The sequence below is a fragment of the Tursiops truncatus genome, chromosome 7 (assembly GCF_011762595.2).
Source record: "Tursiops truncatus isolate mTurTru1 chromosome 7, mTurTru1.mat.Y, whole genome shotgun sequence".
NCBI lineage: Eukaryota > Metazoa > Chordata > Mammalia > Artiodactyla > Delphinidae > Tursiops > Tursiops truncatus.
The window spans coordinates 14134427-14152787 of record NC_047040.1 but is presented as its reverse complement, the minus strand read 5'-3'; the positions used below and the strand labels follow the sequence as shown (position 1 = coordinate 14152787).

The window sequence follows — 18361 nt, the reverse complement described above, 5'->3', positions numbered from 1 at the left end:
ATTTTCTGCATAGATTCATTTTTTTTAAAGAATAAGAGATAGGCGACATCTTGATGACCTTCAGTAATTGCCCTGCACTGTACAATATTTTTGAACATGATTTTAAGAAAGTATCAAAACTTGGGGTTGAGAGAAGCCTTCGATGATTTAGGCTAACACCTTCATTTGCACAGCTGAAGAAAATTTTTTGCTGAAATACTGCAAACAGTACATAATTACTGATTTAGATATGCAGTCAGCATTGAAAGTATCTTCAATTTTTGAAGTGTGCTTTAGATATACAAATTAGCAATGCTTACATTTTTTCCCCAGTTATCTGTGTTCAACTTTCCGATATAAAATCTCCGAAGCATAAAATTATCACGTAAATTGTTCCTGAACAGTTCAGAGGAGCAAACTGCTTCCTGGCTTGAAAGAGGAAGTCAAACCTTCAAACAGCTTTTTATGTTGATGCTAAATATAAATAATATAAATATAAAAACGTTCCCTGCGAAGTAGTCAAAGCAAGACACAGCAGCATTCGAGATTTCTCAAGAGAGACACAAACGAAGACTATTTTTCGCTCATTAAAACACTAAAACCTTCAATAGCATCTTCCATAATACCTGAAGGTGGAGTGCTGTCTTATGTAATAGAAGTCTTCCCTCCGCACTCAGTTTGTAGGCAAATTAAACACCTAATTCCGCCCAGAATTTCTGAGTACTTTCACCTTACCTGTAGGCACTGATCAGCATTGCAATTCCCATTTCTACAGACGATGAAAATGGCAAAGATCAGCTCCATGGGCTTACATCGGTTGCCAGAAGCCAATTTAAAGGCTCTCCCCCAAATCACCGGTTACCCCCAGCCCGCTCAGGCAGCGGTAACAAGTAGGAGTCCGTTTGTCTTTCGCGAACAGGCGACGCACACGCAAAGTACGGGGTAGGGGACGCCCGCGAGTACCTGGGTATCCCAGGTTCAGGGTCACGGGCGCCCGCTAGGCTGGACCGGCGGCAGCAGCAGACACGCTGGCCCCAGGACTCCCGGCCGCGCGGACACCTGGCCCGCCGGCGCGGCCCCTCCGTGCCCCGCCCGGGTCCTATTCGGGCTCCCCGCGGGCCGGGCACGGGTGTGGGGCGCGCACGCAGCTTTGACCGAGGCAGCCTGGCCGGGGGAGACTGAGAAAGTTCCTCCTCCTCGACACCGGCGCCCCCGGCCCCGCTGGCCCCGCAGCCTCCCGGCCCGGCGCAAGATCGCCGCGCGGAGCCAGCGGCGCGCCGAGCCCCGGGACCGTCCCCGGCGCGGCGGGCAGCGCCTGCTGCGCCCCTCCCGCCCCGGGCGCCCGGGATCGGCCGCGGGGAGCGCAGCCCGTACTCACCGCCCCTCGCTCGGGATCCCCAGGTGGCGGCCGCGGAGAGCGGCGCGGCCCGAGCCGGAGCCGGGTGTCGGTGGGGCGGGGGAGTCGGAGGAGGAAGAGCGGCGGCAGCGGCGGCGGCGGCGGCGGCGGCGGCGAGGAGGGGCAGCGGAGGAAAGAGGCGGCGACGCCTGCACACGCCTCGCAACCCGAGCAGCCCGGCAGCCCCACTGAGCCAGCGGGCCGGCCCCGGCGGCGGGGGCTTTATCGCGGCGCGCGCGGCCCCCGCCCCTTCCTGCCGCCCCCGCCCCCGCCCCGCCCCGCCCCGCCTTCCCGCCGCCTCCTTTGTGTGCCAGCGGCCGCCGCGTCCCCGCGCCCGCACTCCGGGGCGCCCCCGCTCCCGCCGCCGTCCCGCCGAGGCCGCCCCCCGCGGGTCCCCGTCCCGGGGCTGCGCCCAGAAGAGCCGGGAGACGCGCCGACCCCGAGTTGCGGCACCAGCCCGGCCTGAGCTGCACGTGGGTCGCCGGGCTCGGAGGCGGGGGGGGGGGGGGGGGCGGGGGGGAGGTTTGGGAGGGGGAGGGACCCAAGGGCTCGCGGTGCGTCCCTGGGACGCAGGGCTGGTCGTCTGGGCTGCCCCCCTCCCCGGGAGAAACAGGGGGACGCCCCGGGACAGTGCCTACCGGTCCGGGTGATGGGGATAACGGTGCCAGGTCGCGACCGGGGAGGGACAGATCACCCCTCGAACCTCTTCGCCGGGTGCCCCAGAGCCGACTTCTCCCGGCCTCGCGAACAGAGGAGCCGCAGCTGGTCGCCTTAGGCAAAAGGCAGACCAGGGGATCCAGAAAACTGGATTCCTGGTTGCGGTGACAGCGTGAGGTACCCCGCAGAGACCTGGGAATCCGGCCCTTCCCAACCGGTTACTACAGCCGATGGGACCTCGTGCGCCGCAGAGAAGCACAGACCCCAGAGGCCGGCGGCAAATTACCGTCCTGCTCCCAGCTGTATGACCCAGATCTCCCGCATGCGGCCCGCCTTTGCATCAGCTTAGTTTTGTAGGTACCCAACTTTAATGGCATAATTTATGTTGCCCTTAGTGCAGAACCCTCACCAGCAGGCCCACGGCCCCGACTGTGAGAAAGAAATATGGTAAATCTCCTAAGACACAGCCTTGAATTAAGCTTGCATCTACTCATTAGAGCAACTTGGAATCTTGGAAGGGTATTCACAGCCTCTCATATAGGGAAACATGCTATGGGAGTTTTGGCCCTAAAATTAAAAGGAAGCACAGTCCACAAAAAGAAAACCCACTTCATTGCTTTACACTCATGCCCAGTATTCATATTCAGTTACAGGCAGGATAAAAATCCTTTTTCCTGTTGTTGCCTCTGCCTGAAATGCTTTGTTTCTCCCCACCATCTTCCTGATGACTGCTTCCTTTTACTTCAGGTCAACAACTCAAAGGTCACCTTCTCTAGAAACCCTTTCCTGGTCACTTGAGCTAAAGTCACCCGCCTTTCTCCAACCCATGACGTTCTTCATGGTCCTCAGCATGATTTGATTTTTTTTTTTTAACTTGTTTCTTGACTAGTTTTTTCCACACTTCCTCATTAGAATGTATGCTCCCAGAAAGGAAGGAAGAGAAACCAGTTGAATGTGGTTTCTAACTCACCCGGTTCCTGGTGCCTGGAGCCAACACTCCACCTATAGTCTTTGCTCAAGAAATATTTGTGGACAAGTGCCAAGTGACTGTTAACATGGTAAGGACTGCTCCAGGGACAGTGTTATCATTTGGTCTCATCTGGGAAGGCAAGCTGGAGCTGGGAAGAATGAGGTGGGGATGGGAGAAGCTACAGGAGAAAGCCCAGAGGTGGGATTGAGCTTGGTGTGTTTGAGGAGCTAGGACCAGCGTCTTTCAGCTGGAAGGGAGTCATTCAGGGGACTAGTGGAGAAACAAACTATTATAGAACCAAGAAGTGGGTGAAGCCAGGTTATGAAAGCCTGCCCGATTCCCTGCATCCACTTCTATCTTTGTCACTTTTTAAAATTGAACATTTTTATTGAGATAATTGTAGGTTCACATGCAGGTGTAGGAAATAACACAGAGAGGTCCCTTGTATGCTTTGTCCCGTTTGCCCCAAGGGTAGCATTTTGCAAGACTAGTGTGTAATATCACAATCAGTATATCAACATGTATACATTGATTCATGTCTCAAACACCTTGGGTAATTATTTGCCATTTCAAATTTTTAGTAAAGTTACTCTAAAATTTTGAAAGAAATGAACAAATATTATTTTTATAAATTTATTTATTTTATTTATTTATTTTTGGCTGCATTGGGTCTTTGTTGCTGCGCTCAGGCTTTCTCTAGCTATGGAGAGCGGGGGCTACTCTTCGTTGCCTTGCACGGCCTTCTCGTTGCAGTGGCTTCTCTTGTTGTGGAGCACGGGCTCTAGGGCACATGGGCTTCAGTAGTTGTAGCACGTGGGCTCAGTTGTTCTGCGACATGTGGGATCTTCCCGGACCAGGGCTCAAACCCATGTTTCCTGCATGGGCAGGTGGATTCTTAACCACTGCGCCACCAGGGAAGCCCAGAAATGAACAAAGATTATGTTAAAGGGTTTTGGTCTCTTGTTTTATTGGAACCAACTTTTTTTTAAAGGGGAAGAATGTTTTATTTTCCCAGTTAGAGCATAATGAGGGTCCAGATTCTTCATCTGTAAAAGACAGTCAGAAATCTTTGGGACTTACCTCTGACTGTTCACTTCCCTGCCCTACCCAGTACTGTTGAAGGAACATTTTGAGCAATGCTGTACATGACTTGTCAATTCTGAAATCAGACAGGATGCAGTGTTAACTAATATGCTAAACTATGCCTAACCACTAATGGGCCTTTCTCTCTCCTTGGACATTGGATGGGACTGCCACTGAGTGTCTCCCAGAGGGAAGTGATTCAAGACAAAGACCCATTCTGCCAGTGGGCTATGCTGGGAATACCAACTATGCTTGTTACAAAATGTGCACGGCGACTGCTGACCGGCCTTCCCGATGCCAGCAAGAGGGTACAGAAGCAATCTCCCAAGCTTTCCACAACATTCAAGTGACCAGGCACTTTGACCCCCATCTTAGGGGCTGCCCCAAAGAAGCTGTGTTCCTACCTCACTTGGTGCCCCTAAGCGGCAGTTCAGACACCAGAGGGTGTATGACCCTTGTTGAAATGGATTTGTCATAGGTGTGTGCTTTCAATTGGCGTTTCCCTCCTGTCTTGTTTGAGAAATCCAAATCGTTTAATGCTCCTACCTGCTTCTTTTTGTACAACTTCACATTCACAGCAGAATTTCATTTTGTCCTTCAATTGTGTGGCTTGCCTTAATCCTCTGATAGAGCTTCAAATGGTTTATTCCTTAATTTTTTTTTTTTTTAAGTGACCTGGAGTTTAGCCAGCTCCAGCCAGTCTCTGAGTTTGGCTTTGTGTCCATAAGCCGCAGTTGGGAGAAACGCAAGAAATGCCCAAACAGAATAAAACAAATGATCTATTTAGTCTCATTTCCTCTCTTGGAAGAGGTCCAGCTTTGAGTGCTTTGGAAGAAGATGAAAATCCCCCCACCCCACCCCCACTGCTCCCTCATACACCCAAACAGTATGACCTTGTATTTAAGTAAAAGCTATCCTTAGCTCCCAATGGGTGATGGTGTTTTGTCTGGAAGAGCTACTGATGTTTCTATAATAAGATAATAATAGTTGCTCCTCTCCTGTCTAACCCCTATTTAAAATGCATTTCTCCACAAGACGACTTGTTACACAACTTTATAGATGCAAATGCTGTTTCGTAAGGTTGTTTCAACCAGGGGAAAGGAGACTGGTTATAACAGTTCACTTAGACAATTAGTTTCTGGGACTGTTGCATTGGTATGAACTCTTTTTTAAAGCTTATAATAGGTATTTTTTGTCTTTTTATTTCCCTTTCAAGTTGGCTTTCAAATAATTCCAGTTTCCTCTTTCTGTAACTTCTGAAACAGACTCAACCAGAGCATCAGTTCACACTTTCCCACTCTCGTCGCTACTTTTCACCAAGGGCTTCAGAGAAGAGACGTCAGTAAGTGCTGGGCTGAGGATTATTTTCTACTTATATTTGACCAAAGAAGATGGGAAGCCCTAGGTGCTGAGGCTCACTGTGATGCTGACCCCTTCAAACAACAACCTAGCTCTTCTTCTCTTCTTCCTTTACCACCAAACAAGGATGCCGCCTCCCTTTTTTTTTTTTGGCGGTACGCGGGCCTCTCACTGTTGTGGCTTCTCCCGTTGAGGAGCACAGGCTCTGGACGCGCAGGCTCAGCGGCCATGGCTCACGTGCCCAGCCGCTCCGCGGCATGTGGGATTTTCCCGGACCGGGGCACGAACCCGGGTCCTCCGCATCGGCAGGCGGACTCTCAACCACTGCGCCACCAGGGAAGCCCGCCTCCCTTTCTTTTATACTCTCTCTGCCCTCGCTTCTTACCTGCATCACTGTCTCCTCCCTCTCTCTCTTCCTCCACCCCGCCCCCGCCTCTCTCAAAGGTTACTAATAACTTCCCATGCCAACCCCAGTGGTCTTTCATCATTCTTTATCACCCTTGATCTCTTGGCAGCATATAACTCTGGTGTTTTGCCCATTTTTGAAATTCCTTTGCCTGTTTTCTCTCTTCTCCAATTCCTTAGCCAGCCTTTGTCTTTCCCTCATCAAATCCTTCTCCTCCCGTATGTGGGTGCTATATTATTGTCTGCCCTCAGCTCTCTCCTCTCCTTCACACACTCTCTCCCAGTGGAGTGACCATTGATTGGTTTGTGGCCACCCAGCATCTATTCCCTGTCTTTTGATTGCCAAATCTGTTTTCCTTTGGAGAATCACTTCTTCTGCTTTATGTCACCCTGTTGGGAATGGATGACAAGGTGTCTTTACTTCTTCTAGCCAAGGGGTGGGCATATGACCAAGCTCACTGGATCCCCTCCCAGGACTTTGAATACTTGAAGGGAATGGGGAAAGTAGTTGGAGCTGACTCATCCTAGCTTGATAAGGTTGTTTATGAATCCTTCCCATCTGGATCCCCAGAACCACCATGGTCCCTGCCTCTTCTGAGTAGAAGTCCACACTGGACTCTTTTCTAGCCAGATTTGGTTTCTGTTGCTTGTAATCAAGAATCTTTCACAGATACATCCTAGATGCCTGTAACTTTGCTTAGTTCTGGGTGAGTTCCAAGCCTGTATTTACAGATGGCCTTGACCTCTGTTCAAGTTCCTACTCACATATCTCCAAATGCTTGGCAGATAACTTCTACGTAATATCCCACTGTCAGGGACCTCCCTTGTGGTCCAGCGCGTAAGACTCCATGCTCCCAATGCAGGGGGCCCAGGTTCAATCCCTGGTCAGGGAACTAGATCCCGCATGCATGCCGCAACTAAGAGTCTGCATGCCGCAACTAAGACGTCAGCATGCAGCAACTAAAAGAACCTGTGTGCGCAACGAAGATCCCGCGCGATAAAACTAAGACCCAGCGCAGCGCAAATAAATAAATGAACGACTAAATAAATAAATAAATATTCCACCATCACCTCCTACCTAACAAGTCTAAAGCAATTTATTATCTCCCTCCTGAAGCAGTTCTTCCTCCTGAACTCCATAAGGATTTTAGAGGGATGAGTGCTGCCTCAGTCACTGAAACCAGAAGGATGGGAATGAGTTCTGATGACTCCTCTTCCCTTTATCCTATATCCAGCCATTGCCTGGTGCTATTAGTAGTTCCTTCCCTAAGTCCCTCTTATTCATCCCTTTCCTATTTTTTTTTTTTTCAGATTAGTTCAGACCCTTATCACTTCATCCCTGGACCACTGCAGTATACCCTAACTATTCTTTCAGCTTCCAGATTCTATCCACCACTGCCAGCTTAATCTTTCTAAGGCACTGCTTCAGTTATGCCACTCCAACGCTTAAAATAATTTCATGTTTATCACTAAGGTCTGAATTCATTGGCTTAGGCAGTCTTTTGTAGAGGTTGGGGTCACAGGTTCTGGAGTTAGATTGCCTGTGTTCAAATACCAGCCTCATCACTACATAATTTTTTTTCAATTAACTAAACCTCTGAGCCTCAGTTTCCTTATCAGTAAAATGGGGGATACTAATCGTATAACCTACACATACAGTTATGTGACAATTAGTTAATCTGTGAAAAGGGTTTAGCTGAATGTAAATAGTAGGTGCTCAATAAAAAATTATTACAGTGAAAGCTCTCCACAGTCTAACTCTAACCTACCTTGTTAGCCTTGTCCTCTCATTTTCTCTAATATGTTCATAAAGGCTTTACCAACCAGAATTCCTCATCAAAATTTCTATTGTAGTTTTCTACTATTGTGCCATTGTTTAAACCATTCTGCCCCAAATATCCCTTCTTTCACTCCACCTGTATCGATACCTAGTCTTGCATTATAAACTATCCCAATTTTAATGGCTTAACGTGACCATTTTATTTGTTCATGATTTTATGGGTTGGCTGGGCAGGGTTCAGCTGGGATGGTTCATCTCTGATTCACCCAGTGTTGTCTGACCTGCACAGCTGCAGGATTCCAGATGGCTCCAATCACATGTGTGGACCCTGTGCAGGCATGGCTGGAACTCTGTCTTCTCTTTGCTCCAGTTTTTTCACCTTTATGGGCCTTTCCCGCCCCCCCCCCTTGTCATATTTCAAACTGAGAGGCTTCTCTCTGCATTGGTTTTCCAACAATACACAGACTGCCTTTTTGTTTGTTTGTTTGAAAATTTTTGTGGAAGTATAATTTACATAGCCACTGTTTTATTTATTTATTTATATTTCAGCCACACTGTGCAGCAACCCCAGCTAGGGATCAAACCCATGCCGCCTTCATTGGGAGCACAAAGTCTTAACCACTGGACCACCAGGGAAGTCCCTACACAGACTTCTTTACAGGATAGCTCAAGACTCCGAGACGGTAAAACCAGAACTTGCAAGACCTCTTAAGGACTAGCCTTGGATTTAGTATAACGTCATTTCTGTTGGATTCTAAGTAGGTCACAGAACCATCTCAAATGAGGAAGGAGATGTAGTAGTCACCTAGGGCTGCCGTAATAAGACACCACAGACTCGGTAGCTTAAACAACAGACATTTATTCTCTCACAGTTCTGAAGGCTAGAAATCTGAGATCAAGGTACCCTTAGGGTTGGTTTCTGGTGAGACCTCTCTTCCGGTCTTCTAAGCGGCTGCCTTCTCACTATGTCCTCATGCAGTCTTTCCACGCGCACACAGAGAGAGAGATCTCTGGTGTCGTTTCTTTTTATAAGGACACTAGTCCTACTGGAGGAGAGCCCCACACATTTGTCCTCATTTAACCTTAATTACCTCCTTGAAAGCCCTGTCTTCAAATACAGTCACATTGGGGGTTGGGGCTTCAACATATGAATTTTGGAGGAACACAGTTTATAACAAGAGGAGTAGAAAAATCGCATTGCAGAAGGGGCTGCAGGAAAGGCGGGATCATTGCACCAATTTTTGGACTTAATTCACCGCCCTTCTCTGCCACTGAAATAATAATTTTCATGCTTCACAATTTTCCCCTCTCAGCCTCGCCAGTGTTGATATCTCCTCACTCAGCACTCCTGTAACTCTAAGTACGGGTTGTTTATTTCACATGACCACATCCTTCCCTGGATGTAAGCATTTGGTTTAGGCTCTAAGCTCAAGGCAGTAGCCTTTTTTTTTTTATATCTTTAAGTTTTCATGTGGTGCCTTGCACAGAGGGGCCATAATAAATGTTTATTAAATGAAGAAAAATACAATTAATTTTACCGTTCCCTAAAGTGACAGCCACTCACAGATCAACTAGGTTTGGCACCTGGGCAGTTTGCACACTTCACTGCTTCTTCTGTGTCCTCAGTCCTCTACCTCTTCCGGTACCCTAGACAACTGCACGTGGAAGAACTAGAAGACGGGACACTGGGAGCCAAAATGCCTAGGTTACTGTCCCATTCTGTCACCTCTTAATTGTGTTTGTGAGCAAGTCATTTGATTTCTCCAAGGCTCAGTCTAATAGAAGAAGAATAATACCTTTTTAAGACTGTCATGAGAAAGGAGCATGATATTTAGGTGAAAGCACTTTGTGAAATCCAAAGAGCTTCACAGATATCATTACCTGCATTAGTCTAGTGGGGCTGTCGTTAACAAAGTACCATAGCCTGGATGGCTTAAAGAATAGAAAGTTAGGGCTTCCCCGGTGGCGCAGTGGTTGAGAGTCCGCTTGCCGATGCAGGGGACGGGGGTTCGTGCCCCGGTCCGGGAAGATCCCACATGCCGTGGAGCAGCTGGGCCCGTGAGCCATGAGGCTTGTGCGTCCAGAGCCTGTGCTCCGCAACGGGAGAGGCCACAATGGTGAGAGGCCCACGTACCGCAAAAAAAAAAAAAAAAAGAATAGAAAATTATTTTCTCCCAGTTCTGGAGGCTGGAAATCCAAGATCAGGGTGCCAGCATGGTCAGTTTCTGGAGAGACTCTTCCCTCCTCTGGTTCTGGATGGCCTCCTCCTCACTGTGTACTCACATGACCTCTTCTTTGTGCGTATGAATGGGAGAGAGAAAGAGAGAACTCTGATGTCTCTTCTTATAAGGAAACTAATCCTGTTGGATCAGGGCCCCACCTGAATGCACTTAACCTTAATTTCTTCCATAAACACCCTGTTTCCAAATTTTGTCACATTGGGGGATAGGGCTACAATACAACAGATAAAATTTGCAGGGACAAATATTCATTCCATAACTTTACTGTTGTTAATTCTGAGGGAACATAAACCTTCAGCCATAACACTACTATTGTTACTTCTGAAGCACACAATTGATCTTCATTGGTCTATCTTGGTTCCTTGCAGATTCTGCTCTATACCAACCCTTCCGGTGTGCCTTCTGTAGTGCTTGGCACATTATAGAAATCAATAGGTAATAGCATTTATTATTGTTTTCCCAGTCCCTATGGACAGATGTTGGGGGAGTGGAAAGTAAAGACAAGTGTTCTGAGATTTCCAGTTCTAAATAGAAGGAATGAATTTGTCTGTTTAGGTTCCCAACTTCATACCAGGTTAGAAAGCTGTCTTCAAATGCTCAGGAAGACCCCTGAATTATCAAAGGCGACTCAGATTGCAGAGTGAGAATAACCAGGCTTTGAAATCTCAAGAATGGCTTCTGAGTGAAAAAGAAAAACAAAAAAATTTTTTAATCACAGGTTGCTTAATCTTTTTTTTTTTTTTTTGCCACATGGCACGGCGTGCAGGATCCAGGAATTGAACCCATGCCCTCTGTGGTGGAAGTACAGCATCCTAACCACTGGACTGCCAGGGAAGTCCCTGCTTAATCATCTTTGTGGTGGTTACAGGACAGGAGCTGATATGCTCTGCATCTTGCCTCCCCTTAGAGCGGTTCTCGCTGTTCCAGGCCCCCAACATCTCCATTGTGGGAAGGATCCTGTGTTCCACCCTCTCTCAGCTTCCCCTTATCACCTCTTCTTACACACCATTTTAGATTTAAGGAAGATAACCATGCCCCATCCTTATGAAACCTTGAGAAAAGACTGGTTATTATTAAAGAAAAAACCAAAGCCCAGACATAGAGATCCATTATCACTTTTTAAGCAATAAAGGGCCACTGGAGAACACTCTTTAGTCCCTCCAGTCTACACTTTGTACATTTCTACCCTAAACGATCTAGGAACAAGTGACTGAACCTCGAAGGAATCTGTAAGTGTGAGCTTTGTCTAACTGTATCTATTAACACACGCTGTTGATGCCTGTGTCATTTTAGCATTGAACATCTCTTCAAAGATTTCTAAAGTGAGGAAGGAACCTTATAGATCAACAGCCCAGCATTTCTTAAAGTGTAGTCCGAAGATGGCCTGCAAGGTTATCTTTGAGATTCTTGTTAAAAATGCACCTGGGAATCCATCTCGAGATCTACTCATTAGGCAGCCATTTATTTCCCACGGTTCTGGAGGCTGGAAGTCCGAGATCAGGGTGCCAGCATGGTTAGGCAAGGGCCGTCTTCCAGACTGCAGATGTCTTGCTGTGTCTTCACATGGTGGGAGAGGGTAGGGAGCTCTGTGGGTGCTCTTTCATAAGGGTACGAATCCCATTCATGAAGTTTCTACACTCATGACTTAATCACCTCTAATACCATCATCTTGGTCATTAGGATTTCAACATACAAATATTGTTTTAAATTTCTATTGAAGTATAGTTGATTTACAACGTTGTGTTAGTTTCAGGTGTACAGCAAAGTGATTCAGTTATACATAAACACACACACAGATATATGTGTGTGTGTCCTTTTCTAGGTTCTTTTCCATTATTTTATAAGATATTGAGTATTGTTCCCTGTGCTATAGAGTAGGTCCTTGTTGGTTATCTATTTTATATACAGTAGTGTGTATATGTTGATCACAAACTCCTAATTTATCCCTCCCCCACCCCCGCCTTTGCCCTTTGGTAACCATAAGTTTGTTTTCTATGTCTGTGAGTCTATTTCTGTTTTGTAAATAGTTCATTTGTATCATTTTTTTTTTTTTTTAGATTCCACATATAATGTGGAATATCATGTGATATTTGTTTTTCTCTGTCTGGCTTATTTCACTTAATATGCTAATTTCTAGGTCCATCCATGTTGCTGCAAATGGCATTATTTCATGATTTTTTTAATGGCTGAGTAATATTCCATTATATATATATAGGTATACATGTGCCACGTCCATGGACATTTACATAGCTTCCATGTCTTGGCTATTGTAAATAGTGCTGCTATGAACATTGGGGCAAATGTATCTTTTTGAATTATAGCTTTCTCCACACATGTGCCCAGAAATGGGATCACTGGATCATACAGTAGTTCTATTTTTAGTTTTTTAAGGAACCTCCATACTGTTCTCCATAGCAGCTGCACCAATTTACATTCCCACCAACAGTGTAGGAGGGTTTCCTTTTCCCCACACTCTCTCCAGCATTTATTATTTGTAGAGATTTTGATGTTGACCACCCTGACTGGTGTGAGGTGATACCTCATTGTAGTTTTTTTTTTTTTGTGGTACACGGGCCTCTCACTGTTGTGGCCTCTCCCGTTGTGGAGCACAGGCTCCGGACGCTCAGGCTCAGCGGCCATGGCTCACGGGCCCAGCCGCTCTGCAGCATGTGGGATCTTCCCGGACCGGGGCACGAACCCGCGTCCCCTGCGTCGGCAGGCGGACTCTCAACCACTGCGCCACCAGGGAAGCCCCCTCATTGTAGTTTTGATTTGCATTTCTCTAATAAGTAGCAATCAACATACGAATTTTGAGGGGCACAAACATTCAGACAACAGCAATACCCTTTAATATGAGTTTTCTGATGGTAATGACCGTCAGAAAATTTTGTAACGGAGAGAGTGAAGGCAGAGTAGCAGCACCATTTGCTTCAGGAACCCAGGCAATCCAGTTCTTTGATATTGTTGCCTAATCCAAGCATAGATTTTAGAGCAATTGTTCTCAACCTGTTTCTTTAATTACACTTAAAAAAATTAATTTTGAACTTTGGAATAATTTTAGGTTTACAGAAAAGTTGCAGAGATAATATGGAAAGTCCATCTTACCTTTGTGGAGACATAGAAATTAACACGGGCACATTATCATTAACTAAACTCCGGACTTTATTTGGATTTCACGCGTCCCGCCACCTCCTCTTTCTGTCCCAGGACCCCGTGCAGGGTATCCATTGCATTTAGTTATCATGTTTCCTTAGTCTCTTCTGGTCTGTGACAGATCCCAGTTTTTCCTTACTTTTCATGACTTTGACAGTTTTGAGGAGCCCTGGTCAGGTGTTTTGTAGAATATACTTCTTCTTGTGTTTGTTTGATGTTTTCCTCATGATTAGATTGGAATTCTGGGTTTGGAGGAAGAGGACCACATAGGCCAAGTGCCCTTCTCATCACATTAGATCAGGGCTGCATTCTTCAATATCATCAGTGAAGTTAACCTTGATTATGTGGTTAAGGTGTTATTTGCCTTTTCTCCACTGAAAAGTTACTATTTTCCCCCTTTCCATGTACTATTAGGGTGCAATTCACTAAGTCCAGCTCGCACTCAAGGAGGTCAAAGTCCACCTTCTGGAGGTGGGAATGTCTCCTTATATTAAATGGGATTCTTCTGAAGGGAAGGTTTATCTCTTCTTCCCCAGGTATTTATTTAATTCATTTATTTATTTATATCAAGATGAACTTATGTATGTTTATTTTACATTTTGGATCCTAATGCAATACCACACTAGTCATTTTGTTGCTCCAGATTTAGCTCCTGGGAGCTTTTCCTGTGTCCCTTTGATATGCCTCCATCTTTTGTCTTTTGATTACTTCTTTGCTTTCTGGAACTACAGGATGCTGTAGACTCATCTTATATTTTCTCTCCTCAGCCCTAGAATCAGTCATTTCTTGAAGGAGCCCTGATTCCTTTTATTAGGGAACAGCATTTATTGTAGAAACCAAGATCTGGTTAATGTGTATGTTTGTTGCTACTGAGGCATGGGACACTCCCAGAGCCCCTATGCTGAAGTTTTAGTGCCTAAGTTATATCCATGTGTATGATCAGGCCACCCAGATAGCTGTTCTGTTGCTCAATGTACATCCCCTGCTCAACCAGCCCCTGCTTCACCTACACTCTACTCTCTACTCACTTGACTGAACTTCCCTCTTACTCATAGAGCCTAATCAGTGAATGCCAACATACTTGCCCTTGACCTCAGCTAGTGATTGTTCTAATATTTAGATCAGAACTATCTCCACCAGGATAGTTTATCAAAGGGGCGTGCCTCTCTGTTGGTTTCCCTGGCATCAGTTCTCTCTATAACTGGTACCTTCTCTCTCCCCCTTCTCCCACTCCCCAGCAAAGACTACTGCCATGTCCTGCCCACCATTTGCTGCACGCGGGTGGAGTGTCACTCCGAGACCTTGCTTCCGATGTGTAAGATCCTCCTTATCCATTAAAGTGTGGCTGACTCTGACTCTTTGTTCGGGCTTGAGGCTGGGCAAGTAGAGCTTGCAGGCCTGTGGGGTGCAGCCCAGCACCATAGATATGAAATAATCCACTTGGTGCCTCTTTAGACCTATGTCTCCATTGTCCTGGACATGTACTCTGATTTACTTGTGAGAAAAGGTTTTCATGTGTTCCAGCACACATATCTTTGTAACATTTGATGCCTCCTGACTCTTATTCATGTGAAAATATACCCTGTACCGTACCACAGCAATACAATTAGCTCAACATAGCATTTTTATCTGACACCTATTAATATATCAAGATAAAGTATTCATATAATACATTCTATATTCAGATCAAAATTTGGCAATACATCTGTAAAGTTGCCAACCAATGTGTAGCAGATATGGTTGTTTATCTGTTAATGCCATCCCTCTTTCTTGCTAGCAGAATCTGGATTTTGGTCAGACACCCATCCATCTATCTGATACCTGTTTTAGGAGTAAATCCTCATTAATCTTGACCAGTAATAATCATTTTATTCTCTTTGCCAATGCTTGGTTTAGAAGTAGAAATGATCTGTAGAGAAGTCAGTTGGCAGAGAAGCATCTGAAAAAGGTTGTCTTGATGATAAAAGAGGTTCATACTGAAAGAGGAGATCACTTCTTCTACTTGTTTCCCAGAACTACAGCAGCCACCTTGTGACTATGGGAGGAAATAAGCTACATGCTGAGGGTGGAAGAGACAAAATATGGAAAGAACCTGGGTCTTTGATGATGTCACTGAGCTGCTGAATTAACCAACCCAGGAGGTCCCCTATCTAAGAAACCCTCATTATATAAGAGAGTAAATAGCCCATATTGTCTTGGGAATTTTGAATTGTTATTTCTTTTACTTGCAGCCAAAAGCATCATAATGAATACATCTTTTAGAATACTTTAAAGCAATTAACTTTTGGGGGAATCCAAAGTCTTTTTCAGAATTTACCCATTCATTCATTCATTTTTAATAAATAAAATATTACTGAGAAATGGAAGCAAAAAAGAGAGATTGATTAAATAATCACATGCACATAGAATGACAAACTACGATAAGTAATAAGAAGGGAAAGTATAAGAAACTATGTGAGAATAACTGAAGGATACAATTTAGACTGGGAAGGAGTGGTATTAAGGTTAAGACTTTACTTAGCAAGTGGTGTGTGTGAACTGAGGTCTGAAAGCAGTTGTAGGAGGAGGAAGGTATGGGGATGGAGTACTGTGTGTGCCCTGGAGGAAACTGAAGAAGATCTATGGGATGGGGAAGAGAGACTGGGGGAGAAAGTGTCACATCTAAGACCAAAGAGGTCGGCACGGTCCAGATGACATAGGCTAGATCTTGGAGAGCATAATGATTTCTCTCTTTCTCCTAAGAGAAAAAAAGAAAGAAAATAAAGGGCTCTAATCTGGGAATCATGTGATTATATAACCTAACCAGTCCCTTCTGCGCACCCTAGGGCTCAGTCTTGCCACAGCACCTCATTTAGATGCAAAACACTGTCAATGAAATGCAACCAAAGGTCCTTCTAGTCATTCCTTGTGCCTTTAAGGGGGATCTTTGGCAGAGCGTTAGAGGTCAGTGGGTATCTATATGCTCTCCTCCATTTTCCAGCCTGCCTTGCAGCTTGGTTGGGACCATGAGACTGGGTTTGGCAGTAATGATGGAAGTCATTTTCAGGTCTGGTTTTCAAAAACATTTTGTGTGATCTTTCAGTCCTCACTTTACCAGCAACAATGATCTTGGAGGTCATCTTTCTGGAATGGAAGATGGAAGAGGGCTGGGGACCTACCTCAGACTTTGGGTGAGTGAGAAATCACCCCCTTTTAAGGCCCTGAGGCTTCAGGGTTTGTTTCTTGCCACAGTGTAATACGACTGTGTATTAGCTTTCTAGGGCTGCTGTAACAAAGTACCACAAACCCAGGGGCAGCAGGAATTTATACTCTCAGCTCTGGAGGCTAGAAGTATGCAATCAAGGTGTCAGCTGGGCCAGGCTACCTCTGAAGGGTCTAGGGACAAATTCTCTCTTGCCTCTTCCCAGCTTCTGGTAGCTGTTGGTAATCCTTGGTGCTCCTTGGCTTGTAGTTCGTCACTCCAAATTCTGCCTCCATCTTCGCATGGCCTCTTTCCCTGTGTGTATCTGCATCTTTCTGTGTCTTCAGATGGCCTTCTTATAAGGATGCCAGTGCTTAGAGCCCACACTAATCCAGCATGACCCCATCCTAACTAATCACATCTTCCAAGACCCTATTTCCTAATGAGGTCATATTCTGAGCTTCTGGGTTGACATGCATTTTGGGGGGACATTGTTCAACCCACCACAATGACTAATACACCGTGTAATTTATAACACACAGCAGCCCTTCTTAAAACCACCATGTCTATCCTCCACAGTTCCAGAGCAGCTCTGGAACCCCTCACCTCTTCATTCCCCCTTTTTCCTCTTTCACCCTTACTCCTTCCCAGCTTTCAGCCTACAAGGCCATGGCTTTACCATGACCTCACCTTTCTCTCCTACTCTCTATGTACCATCTCTCCAAATAGTCATCCTTTTTCAGGATCACAATAATCACGGGAATTGGGCTGGCAGAAGCAGAACACCCATAGAGGGTAGAGCAAAGGGGAAGAAATAAAGCAGCAAAAGCAAAATATTTTAGTGGATGACTGGGAGTGGAAGGATAGAACCCTCTAAGTTAACAGGCTGCTCCCATCAACTCTGCCTTTTAAAACACCATTCTGGCCCTAGTTTGAGTCTGATGGTTGAGCGTGGGCAAGACCATAGGTCAGGAGGCCACTGGGAAGTTATTGCAGCAGTTTGTTTGTCTTTTTGACCATGCCACGTGGCAGGCGTGATCCCCGATCAGGGATCAAATCCATGCCTCCTGCAGTGGAAGCACAGAGTCTTAACCAATGGACCACCAGGGAAGTCCCTATTGCAGCAGTTCTGATAGCTTGGACTAGGGTGATGGAGAAGGAATGCAGGTGTAGGTGTAGTCCAGGAACAATATTGATAGGACGTAGGAAGGATAGGTGAGGGGTAGAATCTGATCAAAGCTGTGGACCCTATTTTCAGGAAAATGCACATTCAAAACATTTTATATAAATACAGTTATTCCTGTTGCAGACTCCTGAAACCCACTCTCATTTCTGAGGTTAACAGTTCTGGCTCAAGGGGAAGAGTTACAGACCTTTGGAAAAACTACTTCCTTCGTCTGAGCTTCTGATAAGCAACAGCCAAGCTGACGTTATTCTTTGTGAGGTTTGCCTGGAGTGGTTCAATGTTGCCTGACATGAGTGAAGCCATCAGCTTCAATAGCCCCGTGCCTGAAGTACCAGGGCCCCACCTGCGTGGAGACCCTGTCTAAGGGGACAGCCACAGAAAGGGCTTTCGTAACTATTTGTTTTTCCAGAAACAATACTCATTGAAGAAATGCAGTTTCAAAATGCGAAAAGCCAGTGGGTATCTAGGGGACTTCTGGGCAAGGGTAAGAGAAGGCAGGTCCCCAATAAGAGAACATCCAGTACAGATGCCGAGAAGTGGGAGGGCATGCAAGAGGGAGTGAGGTCACGTGAGGCCCCGTGACTCCCAGCCCTGCTTCTGTGGAGCCAGCTAGCTCACCATGGCCCTTATCCTGGTGACCTGTGCTGCAGGAGAGGGCATCAAACCAGGCTTCTGTTTTGCAACCTGTGCTATGATGACGTGTTCCAGCCGGGTTCCCAAGTATGTGGGGACCCCATCCATAGGCTGGTAGGGAAGGGGAGTAAGCAGACTCAGACTGGGCTAGAGCTGCAGGGACTGATACAATTGGGAGTGACCATTTGGGAGCTCCTGCCCAAGAACGTAGCCAGCCATCTTAATTACCAGAAAGACTGGGTTTAATCACGCCTGGCATCAGCAGCCAACTGGCCCCGTTTGGGGACCGAGAGTACAGTAATAAGATCTCTGAGTAGTCGTGGTAACCAGCATCAATGG

General features: G+C 46.1%; 1 protein-coding gene across 1 annotated transcript; it reads left to right on the top strand.

Moving 5' to 3' along the window:
- The first annotated feature begins 757 nt into the window (after window positions 1-757).
- LOC109548024 (uncharacterized) lies at window positions 758-7591 on the top strand. The gene is made up of 4 exons (XM_073807883.1): window positions 758-862; window positions 1143-1848; window positions 2945-4563; window positions 5351-7591. Exons 1-2 carry the CDS (start codon window positions 758-760, stop codon window positions 1839-1841), a joined length of 804 nt encoding a protein of 267 aa, XP_073663984.1. The 3' UTR covers window positions 1842-1848; window positions 2945-4563; window positions 5351-7591.
- The last annotated feature ends 10770 nt before the right edge of the window (window positions 7592-18361 follow it).

Coding starts and splice junctions, on each gene's coding strand:
- LOC109548024 (XM_073807883.1), top strand. CDS start 758: ATGAAAATGGCAAAGATCAGCTCCATGGGCTTACATCGGTTGCCAGAA. Junction 863..1,142: donor CCCAGCCCGCTCAGGCAGCG/GTAACAAGTAGG, acceptor TGACCGAGGCAG/CCTGGCCGGGGGAGACTGAG.